Here is an 11,681-nt window from a genome sequence, read left to right as displayed (position 1 = left end):
TAGTTAACTTATATTAGGTAACTTATACTAATAGTTATATTAGTTATTAGTCAATATTAGTTAACCAGCCTGCTGGTTAGCGCGTCTTAGCAGTAGTCTGATGTACTAGACTACTTACAATTCTATGCTGAAAAAAGCGGTCTTCCAACTCTGCAATACTATTTTTAAAAATTGTCTAAAGTCTTAGGGGAAACACTCTGTATATACGACACACATATCATACATATACACGAGATTTTTCGATAGGGCAGTGGCCCCGTCTCTCTAACTATACCCCCTTGATCCTAACGCACTCGTAGCCCGAGTGCAGGACAAAGGCCTGTCTTCTTTTCTCTCTTGCCTAGCCTCTGCTGCGGTTCCACAGAAAGTTGACCCCGAGTATAGCAACTGGGAAGTTTCAAAATCATGCCGCAGCTGACAACTTCGCGCCGGCGCATGACATCGCGACTAGAGAAAAGTCAACTCAAGAAAACTGGCTCGTGCGACATTTATAAATTAAATGAAAATGAATGAAACAACAAAGGTCAGAAAGAAAACTTGCTAAAATTAGTCATCTCGATGTCGAAAAAAAAAGGCTTTTTTATCGATAAATGCCGCCGAAGGCTTCCGTATGCATGAGTCATGCCAGATTTTTTTAATGGCCGCAGCTTCCAAGATCGCTCTGTCGAGTCTTGCCTGCCCCCTGCCAATGACCACAGCTTTCCCGGGTAGCACTCCGGGTAGCACGTGCTTTCCTTGCAGGTCTTACAATGCCGTGCAAGACTGGCGCCAACATTCGGTTTCAATGAACAGTAGTACTCCTATCGCAATTTAACGTTAAGGCACAGGCCTGTCTGTCCAATGCAAACGCTACCAAAACTGAGCGGCTATACTTTTAAACCACTGCCGTGCCACAAGGGTCATACTAACTAGACAATTTTTAATGTTTTGCCTTGAAGCTTCCGATGACCTAAACTTTTGTTCGATTTTGCTTTCCCGCCTTTTAATTTATAGTATGTACATGTATTCTATTAAGAAAGCCAGCTAATGAACATTAAAGGACTCTGAGAACGAAATGAAGTCTGCAGATTATTGATCTATTATCGCGTTCTAATGACAGAAGCTTCTTTCACTGAAAATGAAGCTTTTGTGAGCTGAAAAATAACCCAAAAATCACAAGCCTGCATCGCCGCCTCCGACCCCTTTCCTAAACAGACTGCAATGACGTCCAGGCGCGGTTTTAAAGCCTCCATTATTCTTATTTTACATTAACGACATTACAAGTAATCTGTATTTCACAGTGTGTTTGTTCGCCGACGAATGCGTCATTTACCGGAGCATCACTAATAATAGACACACTTACCATCTGCAATTCGACATGAAACTTGTGGAAGATTGGTGCGCAAACTGGCTTATGTCCTTAAACGTTAATAAAAGAACTAATCTCATTTCATCGCCGTCAGACGTATCCTGCTCCTAACTACACCCTTCGCGGTTCCACGATCTCCCACGCATCTTCATATAAATACTTAGGAATCAGCCTAACGCAGGATTTATCTTGGACCACTCACATAATGAACATAATCAAAGAAGCTAACCGTATTCTTGGTTATCTAAACCGCAACTTCCGTTTAGCACCTGCTTCCGTAAAACTGTCCGCCAATTTAACTCTTGTCTGTCCTAAACGTGAATATTGATGCTCAATCTGGGACCCCCAACAAAGTAATCTAGCCAAAACCCTTGAGTCCGTCCAGAGCCGCGCGATACGACTCCTATATTCCGAGTATTCATCATACGAGCGTAATAGCATTGAAAACAAAAGCTAACCTCCCCAGCCTTGAATCCCGTCGGAAAATAACCAGACTCTGAACTTTCCACAGGTTTTATCATTCCCTTTTGAGTCATTCCGTTATCACCCCTGCACACCGCCTATCACTTCGCATCAGTCATCCGAAAGCTGTTCATGCACCTCGAGCATCCACTTCTGCGCATCTGAAATCATTCTTCGCCCAGACCGCTAGAGGCTGGAACAACCTGCCCGCTGAAGCTTCCATCCGTCCTGGCCTGGAATCTTTCAAATCATTCATCAATGACCTAATTAAATGATATGTTAGCCCACCGCTCATGTAATGCGCCTAGTGGGCCTGTGAGGTACTAATAAATAAATAAAAAATAATAATAAATGAATAAATAAATAGGGTTGTAACTCGGATCTTTGAGGCTACGTCACACCGCCACCTACAACTTCGAGACACTGATCACAGAGTTCATTGTAGCCTCGATGTCATTATCTGCAAGGAGAACTCTAGTTTGGGCTATTTGGTTCACGATTCAGAAAGAAAACGGCGCGAAGTACGGGGAAAAAGAGAAACAAACACGACAGGACCAGCGCCTACGCAAGGTGTTGCAACAGAGTGGCGAGAAAGTCAAATCTCGTTATAACGAAACACTTTATGAAGAAATAATGGATATAACGAAGGAATGATTACCCTTAGAAGCTCGGTAAACACGGGCTATAACGAATTTACGACTACAACGAAGCAAGCGTCAAGCCCCTTCAACTTCGTTTTAACGTGGTTCAACCTATCCATCTTTTTTTTTCTAATTGTAATGAGGAATAAATACGTCTTTCGCTGTTAAGCTAACGTGAACAATGGCTAAACGGCTGACAGCAACACATTCCGCCATTGCCGTGCCCTAACGTGAACAGGGGAACACCGAAAATCTGTCTTTGGGGCGGGAAAAGGCGGGAGCCCCGACATTCCCGAGCAGTATAGTACGGATGGCCTGTAAATGGCTCTGCATGCACATCTACCTCCCGGCGTCCTATAGCATGCCTTGCTCCTGTCCTAAAAATAGCCCTCCCGGGCTGCCGGCCGGGAAAGGCGACGAGACGCAATTCTGTCTCGGAATCTCCCCTCTATTGGGGGGAGCCTGGAATGCTTCGGGCGCACGGCAGCTCTAGCCGGCTCGGAGCTCCATACAAATGGGAGAACAGCGGGCCTCTACTAGTTGGGTCTGCTCTGGTGCCTAATATCACTCGGACATCTTATAAAATAGTGAAAGGAACGAACATGCTTTATCCCAGCGCGGCAATTACATTAGGCATCGGTGGCATTTAAAGAATCCCTGACGTTCCGGCTAAGCGATAAATGAAGCGGACACGCGTAGAGAAACGCTGGTCTGGACGCCCCACCTTGTGATGAAGATTACTACTAAAAAGTTCCATCTTACTGAAAAATGCAGCCTAGCAGTAAACAGAGCTAGAGCGAGGTGCTCAGGCACGAAGCTGTTTTCACGCTAGATTTCAGATTGACCTCCGAGTTGGCCATCGCATTGTTGGTTGTTGCAGGGCTTGCTACATTGCTATCTGCCAATAACGATGATGGCAGGCAGACATAGGCATGTATCAATATGGCTTGGCTCGCCATGTATCATGGAAGAAGGGGAAGGGGGGGGGGGGGGGAAGTGAAGACGAAAAGTGAAAGCAGCACAAGTGCACTGATCTGTGGATTGGTTAAAATAAATACGTTTTGTTGACAGCCCTGGATTTTTGAAGCCTGTTTTGTACATTAGTTTCGTTTGAAATGTTAAACTAGATCTAAAGTAAGGAAAGCCCCTCGCCACGAGACAAGGTGCTCGTTATGTTCGCAAGTAGTATGAAGAGAGAGCAAGTCGCTGGGTGCACAATGCAATTTATTAAGCACAGGTGCAGAATTTTTCCAGCCATTCTGCTCCATTCTTTTCCACGAGCTCCATGGAGGAAGTTTTCAATTTACTTTCTGATAAACGTCCATTCCAATGATTCAAGAAAAGGTCAGCCTCTTTGCCAATGCAATAAATCGACCGGCCGTCCCAACCGAGGGGCTGACTGCAAAATATTGTCAAAGTCCTTATTCTAGGACGACCCCAAACGGCCACTGGTGACCGCAGATGAATCACCGTTTCTTCGTTAGCAGGGAATCCCAGTGGTTCAACAGAAGCGACCGCGGGGAGTCGCTGAGTGACCAGAAGTTATCTGGGTGCGAGCAACCTTTGCGCTGACCAGCAACCCTCGAGTAGGCGGGCAGGGTGGTCAGTGCGCGACGTCCTCGACCGCCCTGAGCCCCGACACGTCCTTGATGTCTCCGAACATGCTCAGGTGGGTGACCTCGTTCACCGGGAACCGGTGCTTGACCTCGTAACCCTCGGCGTTGGAATCCGAAGTAAATGTGTTTACCCAAACCTGAAGAAAAGAAGCGCGCCTCGTGCTAGTAAAGAGAACGTGCCAAAACTGAAAGATTTTCACAGCGATACCTGCGCTAAGAAGGCTCCCCATTGTGTAAGACCTGGTGGCGTCAAAAAATAATACTGACGCCATGAAATCACAGGACCAACATCGGGCTGGTAGAAGTGATGAACACCAGTAAAAGTAGAAGGAACGTACGAAAAAGTGATTTTCTATCACTTGCGGCATCAAATAAATGTTCATTCATCTCGTAACATATTTGGGCCAATGACAGTAGGGACGCAGTATTAATGACAGAACAAAGAACACAGGACACAACAAAATTTCCCACAGCGCTTACGGCGCCACTGCCGCAAGCTACTAAATAAAGTTGTCGTTATAACACCACGTGGGCGCCTTCCTGCCACTGCTAGTGATGATACAGCATCTGAGAAAAGGACACAAAGGCCACAATACGGTAGAGCTGTGTATTGTGTTCCCTGTAGTTGAAACTTGCGCTTTAGTGCGCTACCCACATGTCCCAGCCGGTCTCTATCTCCGCAAAGTAGGAAAATGAGTAATAGTTCAAACAAGTCCATGATTTTTGGACAACAATTTTGAATATTGGGATATTGTAAGGTGCTTTTATGGAAATATTCAAGGCTATGGTCTATTCTCCCGACTCGCAGCAAAACATTTCTTTTAAAGTTTTTCCATCCTTCGCATTGAGCAGTTAGGGCTGCCTTACGAAACCAATGGGAAACGATTTTGACGCTACCAAAAACGTTAATACAAGAAAAACGCAAGGCTGCCGAGAGTATATTTCGTAAATATTGATTGTTATAGTGAAATCTTACAATATATGAAAACTTGCGCTCATAAATTACATCCGGTTGAAGAATGCTTTTGTATACAATTATTGGATATGTGGCATCACGAGTTCAGGTCAGAGCGGCGTACCTTAAAGCTGTCGGCGTGACAATCAGCTCGGCAAGAGAAGAGGCGATTGACCTTGACCTTGATCTGGTACCCGGCTCCCTTGTTGGCATCCTGGCCATCGTAAACGAACACCAAGCCCTGCGGGATCTGCACGTGGATCACCAGCAGAGCGTCCGATGTCGGCTCGCCGCCCTTTGCCAGCATGACCTTGAACCTGCGGGCGAAAGGACGCGGGTGAGAGTAGTGTCTTAAACAGAATAGGTGCGAGTGGTATATGCTTTTTTAAAGGGAACAGCCTGGTAACAGGGCAACGTAGACGACAGAAAAAGGCACTTAACGAAGCTGCGCACAATGTCTGCCGGCTTTCACCTTTCTATTGCAAGGGGTACAGTTAGTTAGGTTTCCGTTTTTTTTTTAGTGAGGGGCGCCACGATCATCGCCACAGCAAGTTGTGAGTTTTAAAGCGCCACGACTCTGAAATGTACTTTTATATTCATTATGAATCTCTCGCTGGGTTTAATTAGGAGACTTTTACATCCCATATTTAAATGTTCTGTATCAGACGAGCAAAATTATCTATAGGAAAACGATTTCTGCGTGCCCTGGAAGATATGCACAAATTTGTATGTTCTTTTTTTTCGCGTTGTATCCGTGTGCTCGCCGTGCTGTTCCAGCATGGTTCCCCTATTTTGCGCATGAGTAATGCATTAGACATTCGGAATCCGCATAAAATTCAATATGACGCATGAAAAAAACTTTCCGAATTACAAAAATCTTCGCGCAGGGCTTGTCGCTAGGCCTGCTCAATTATTTGCAGATTTCACAACCTTTAATGCATTTACCCTCGTTACTAACATGCTTACTCCTCAAACATCGCTAACAGCGTTCTTTGGCCCAATAACCTTCGGAGCTTTAACCAGACAGGTTGCACACTTGGAGAATCACAACATAGAGAGGACAGGATTTGCAGCAGGCCCCTAATTCTGCTGAAGCACCTTTGTGTGGTATAAATCTCATCATTAACAATACGGTTTTTAGCTCACATGCATTACCCGACCATGCATCGCACAACTTGAAGCTTTTTTCAGATTCGTCGTGTAAAGTTCTCGCAACGTTTTGTGGACTACTCCTGGAACTCTCCCGGGAATAACCTACGTACAAGCAACAATAAAAGCCGATCAAGCGAATCACCGGCAATATTTCACGATGAAAATAATGATCTAGGACACACCTCTCGTGCTGTAAATTTCCTGGCAGTAAATTTCGAGTATATTGCAGAGTTTACAATGCGCAGTGTTAAAATCTTTTTTTTTAGCATAGCTTCACTTCCGCGCCCACTTTGCTACACCCTGTCCTTGATGAATCGCTAAAGCCAACGGAGAGGAAATATCACCATAACTTACGACAACTTGTAATCCTGACATAACATCTCATCAATTTATTGCCCGTAATGGAATCTGTCCGCGCATAATGGTCGGAGTGTCGAGCATTTCAGGTTTCACACTCACTTGTAAGTGCGCATAATTAAGCTGCGTGCAACAAAGCTACTGGCCCAGCGAGAGCAGCAGCAAAAAATTTCCGGGACTAGGGCTAAATATTTTACTCACTCCTTGGCATGCGGCAGCGGCGTTCCCTGCACGTAGAAGCAGTTGTTTGGTTCGAGTGTGATGGACCCCGACACTGGAGGTTGCTGCAAACGGCAAAACGGTGTTTCAAAGCGATATCTACCCGAAAGATGCTCTCCGATATCAACGGCGTATACGATGCGGTATGCATAACAAAAACAAAAAAAACACCCCATGTACATTTGATGTATACAGACTACATTTCACACCTGGGCCAGAGTACCGCATACCTCTAACAATAAGCCACACGGACGACAATGCGTCGAAGCAGTGTTTCATACATTCCTTAACACCTACGCATTTTACAAGGATAGCAAGTCGTCCTCACTGCGTGCGAGTCGCTACGCAGCAAAAAAAAAAAAAATCATTTATTTCATTCTCGAGTAAAGGAAGCTTTACTCTGAAAACTCGATAACGGCATAGCCATGCCGGAATGAAACACGAACATGCATATGCCATACTTTTCAACTCTGCAGCCAGACATTCCTTTACAATTTGTTTATGATATATTTCAATTGACTTTTTTGCCTTTAAACATGATTCAGGCTAGTTTTATACTGCAGCTGAAAGCACGATGTTGAAGTTTTTAATTTTTTTGCCACGCGCCGTTCGCGTTTCATTCCGGCCTGACTATACGTCCCCTAAGGAAACCCCCAACGCAGCGTTTGATACAATAAACTGTAAAGCTGACATTTAGGCGAATCGGTATGTATTCATATTTCCTCAAACGCTCGACAAGGACGGTACGAAACGGAAACCACAGACAGCGCTTGTCTGTTGCTTCCGTTTCGTAAAGTTCTTGTTGTTCTGTCAAGGCTATATGAGGAAACCGGGAAACCTTGAAGTGTAAATAATAATAATAATAATAATAATAATAATAATAATAATAATAATAATAATAATAATAATAATAATAATAATAATAATAATAATAATAATAGATTGCTAAGTGCCAGAGCTAGGCTGTAGGCTCCTAACTACGTCGCAGTCGAGGGCTCCGATTTACGTTCCACTGCGTAAGCTCTCTAACGCCCACCAAAACCTTACGGTTACATTTACAATGTTTTGAGGGTTTTGAATGCGGACTTCGCGGCCTGTATTGGAACTGACTACCTAGTCGCCTGGCAACAGCCCGTGTCCACGGGATCCACCCCAGCTGTGGCAGTTGAATTTAGACAGAGGAAAGGCAAAAATACTGGTATACGCTTAAGTTTCTGGGCACGTGAACGAAGTACAAGCGGCCAAAATCGATTGCGTTATCATGATCGAATATATGTGTAATGAATTCAGGTGTGCCGCCGGGTGCCCATTTGTGATACAATGGGCACCACCGTTCCCCTTGCCTGGTGCTCCGCTTATCTGAGTTGAAATGCTTTGAAAGTGGATAACTGGCCCAATTTTGTGTAACGAAAAAAACCTTACGCCATGACGCTCTTCGGCCAAAGCTGCCCTTGCGTCATTAAAATTTGGCGTCATGATCATCAATAAATTCAAGTGGAAAGCACAGGGCAGAAACACGTCTTCAGTAGGTGGAGCGGTTATAGCGAAAAAAGTAGATCTCTGGGCGCTTTCAGCATCGTTGTACAAATCGACTGGCATGGTGCTCTTCGGCCAAAACTGGCCTTGCGTCATAAAATTTGGTGTCATGATCATCCATAAATTCAAGTGGTGAGCACAGGGCACAGACACGCCTTGAGTAGGTGGAGCGGTTATAGCGAAAACAAGTAGATCTCTGGGCACTTTCAGCATCGTTGTACAAATCGACTGGCTGTGAATAGTTCCGAAGCCTCGGCTGCAAAAACTCACCATGTTATGGTACAGAAGTGTTGCTTTCTGCACGTTAGGCGGCTTGTTGTTCCAGTGCTTGGGATGCTGCAAAAGAGAAGGGCCGGCGGAAACCTCATTGAAACCACATGGACAGCGAAGATCACGCAATCCCGTGTCTGACGCAGTCAATCTGAGCACATATACAACGGATCGAGTTGTAGGTATCAATAGAGGCGCTACGCGCCCACTGTTTCTATGTGTTATAGTGTGGTCACGTGGTAACTGTTTTGGTCAATTTGATCTTCATTGCAGACAGACGCGTTCCTGACAAACGTTAGTAAGAGCTGACGCTTTTAAAAACGCTTTGCTCGCAAAGCTATTATGCAGCAGCACTTGCAAATGTCACTGTACGCCACGCACAGCGCAAAAAGCATAACGCAAAGCAGGAAATCCGGTCACGTTTACATTAAAATAACAAATTCAGCCCTTCCAACCAAATTTCCTCCGGTTTTTATCTTTTGATTGTTCTTCCTGCGCTTTGTTCTTTGCACCATTCCGCACATACCGCAAAACTGCTCCTTGTTTTCGCTACAGTTTTAGCGCAACAAGTTCGTCGTCACGCTAAAAGTGCTTTCTTCACCTATAGGCTACTTGGTTCTTTATGATGTTCGCGAGGTGTTCCGAACCTATTTAATCAATGACCCACAGTAGGCTCGTGAACAACAAGCAATGTTGTCTAATTGCCATCTCGCCTTCCAACGCAGCCTTAATTCTCGTGCTGCTAAGAAGTGACCTGTGAGCACTCGGGCCGCGACTCAGGGGCAGCGACTTACGCTGATGGAGCAGACGTGAAGGCTCTTGAACTTGACGTTCTTCTCGAGGCACAGGTTGTGGCCGATGCCGTAGAAGACCTTGTGCTTGTACGGCGGGAGCAGCTTGCCGTTGACGCTCATCTGGAAGTCCTCTTCGGCCACCGAGATGTCCACGACGAAGGGCTGGCCCTGCTCGAAGGGGAGTTCCTGGTCCACCTGGTCCTCGAGCCAGACGCCCTCCTGCTTGGTGCGACGCACGAGCTGACGCTGCTCGGCGAATTGCGCCACGACGCCCAGCAGAACGTCGTCGTGGACGTCGTGGGAACGCAGGATGTTGATGATCATCCTGCGGAAGCGGCCATCCCGCGTGTACAACGTATGCAAGTGTAGCAGTGAACGGTGCCCAGCTTCACGCTATGTTGGACGTCGCGCATAACACTTCATGGTATTTAGTTGATGATTGCTGTTAGAGTTGTAGTTCTGGAGCACAGCTCTTTGGCGCCCGTTCATGCGTTCCCCGTAATCAGAGTAGGCGTATTACGGCGCGGTTCAGGTGTCCAACCATATATGAGATAGATACTGCGCCATTTCCTTTCCCCCAAAACCTATTATTATTATTATTATTATTATTACTACTACTACTACTACTATTATTATTATTATTATTATTATTATTATTATTATTATTATTATTATTATTATTATTATTATTATTATTATTATTATTATTATTATTATTATTATTATTATTATTATTATTATTATTATTATTATTATTATCTAATAATAATCCACCAGAGAAGGTGTACAGTATCTTCTGCGACCAAATAAAAAAGTTAGAAAATAATTCAAAGCACGTCGTAATAAACAAGCGCAGGAAGGATTACAACTGGTTGACTGCAGATATAATGCGGGCCATTTCCTATAGAGACATGCTCTGGAAACGGTGTAAGCATGCCTCAAAAAATAAACACCTACGTCTTGAGTACAAAACCGCACGAAATAGGGTAGTTGCCTTAATAAGATGCACGAAGCGCCAGTACTTTTTAGAAAAATTTCATCAGTCGTCAAGGAATCCCGCAAAAACATGGTCACTGATAAATTATCTTCGTGGCAAGAACGCTGCATACATTTCCCCAATCTCGTTTTTTCCAGGCGACTCGGTCGAGGTTGCAGATAAGTTCAATCAACTGTTTGCACTGGCTTCCGAGAATGCATCTTCTTGCCAGGCCGTCCAATACACGCTTAAGGAATCAATTTCCGAGCGTCCGCTTTCCTACCTAGATTTTCAGAAAATGAACTTTTCCAAATAATTTTCAGCTTTAAGCGCAATAAGCCTCCTGGAATCGACGGCTTATCTGCGAACCTGCTACAAAGGAACTTTGCAGCATTATCCAATATCCTGCTCTTCATGTTAAACAGTTTTCTTGATACCCCGCTTATCCCCAAGGAGCTTAAAACTGCGATTGTTAAGCCCTTTTATAAAGGAGGAAAAAGGGATGACATCAAAAACTATCGGCCTATTTCAATCCTACCCATACTGTCTCATATTCTTGAGAAATTCCTTTTGAAATCCATGGCGTCTTTCGTTGAGAAATTTTCAATTCTGTCGACTCGACAGTTTGGTTTTGTGTCCGGTCGTGGTACGATAACCCTTCTAGAAGAGTTCTCTGATGAACTGTTTTCGGCTTTTGACCAAAATTTGTTTAGCGTTGCTTTATTCCTGGACATATCAAAAGCTTTCGAGACAGTTCATCACGGGATTCTTTTACAAAAATTATATTCCGGTGGTTTTAGAGGGCCATTTTACGATGTCCTTAAAAGCTATCTCGCCGAACGATCACAAGTAGTTGTCTTAGACGAAATTAAAAACGCAAGTGGTAAACTTCCACTGAAGGCCGGAGTTCCTCAGGGTTCTATATTATCACCTGTTCTTTTCAATATATTTATTAATGATTTATCTAGGGTTGTTTCAAAAGGTTTAATATTTCAATACGCTGACGACACTGTTCTGCTCTCAAAACATATTTCTTACAGCATGGCTGTCTCGAATCTCCAAGGTAATATACACAAAACAATGACTTGGTTCGCTGATAACCATTTAAAGGTTAACACCTCAAAAATCCAACTCGTTTGCTTTAGATCCCCTTTAAAATTAACCGCTATAAACGCGTTAGTTTTTCTACACAGTCGCAACTGCCATTCCTGTCGATGCGTGCCAACTACCTACGTGAACTCGGTAAAATACCTGGGAGTATTCTTCGACAGTGATATGTCGTGGCACACTCAGCTATCACATGTTTGCGATAAGCTCAGGAGCGCTGCATGGTTGTTTTTCAACATCAAGTCTCT

The 11,681-nt window shown here is 44.3% G+C and overlaps 1 protein-coding gene across 1 annotated transcript in view; it reads right to left on the bottom strand.

The window, feature by feature from the left end:
- Positions 1 to 3,654: 3,654 nt before the first annotated feature.
- The window catches only part of LOC144133093 (uncharacterized), a 34,491-nt gene continuing 26,464 nt past the window's right edge, over positions 3,655 to 11,681 (bottom strand). The window contains exons 8-12 of the mRNA XM_077665939.1: positions 9,351 to 9,675; positions 8,557 to 8,622; positions 6,733 to 6,815; positions 5,147 to 5,339; positions 3,655 to 4,204 (exon numbers count right to left, since the gene is read on the bottom strand). Of these exons, the coding sequence (XP_077522065.1) occupies positions 4,055 to 4,204; positions 5,147 to 5,339; positions 6,733 to 6,815; positions 8,557 to 8,622; positions 9,351 to 9,675 (817 nt within the window). The 3' untranslated portion in view covers positions 3,655 to 4,054. The remainder of the gene's footprint in view (positions 4,205 to 5,146; positions 5,340 to 6,732; positions 6,816 to 8,556; positions 8,623 to 9,350; positions 9,676 to 11,681) is intronic.

Source organism: Amblyomma americanum, chromosome 5, assembly GCF_052857255.1.
Source record: "Amblyomma americanum isolate KBUSLIRL-KWMA chromosome 5, ASM5285725v1, whole genome shotgun sequence".
Lineage (NCBI taxonomy): Eukaryota > Metazoa > Arthropoda > Arachnida > Ixodida > Ixodidae > Amblyomma > Amblyomma americanum.
Note: the sequence above shows the minus strand (reverse complement) of the source record. Positions and strands in the feature narration are given on the sequence as shown.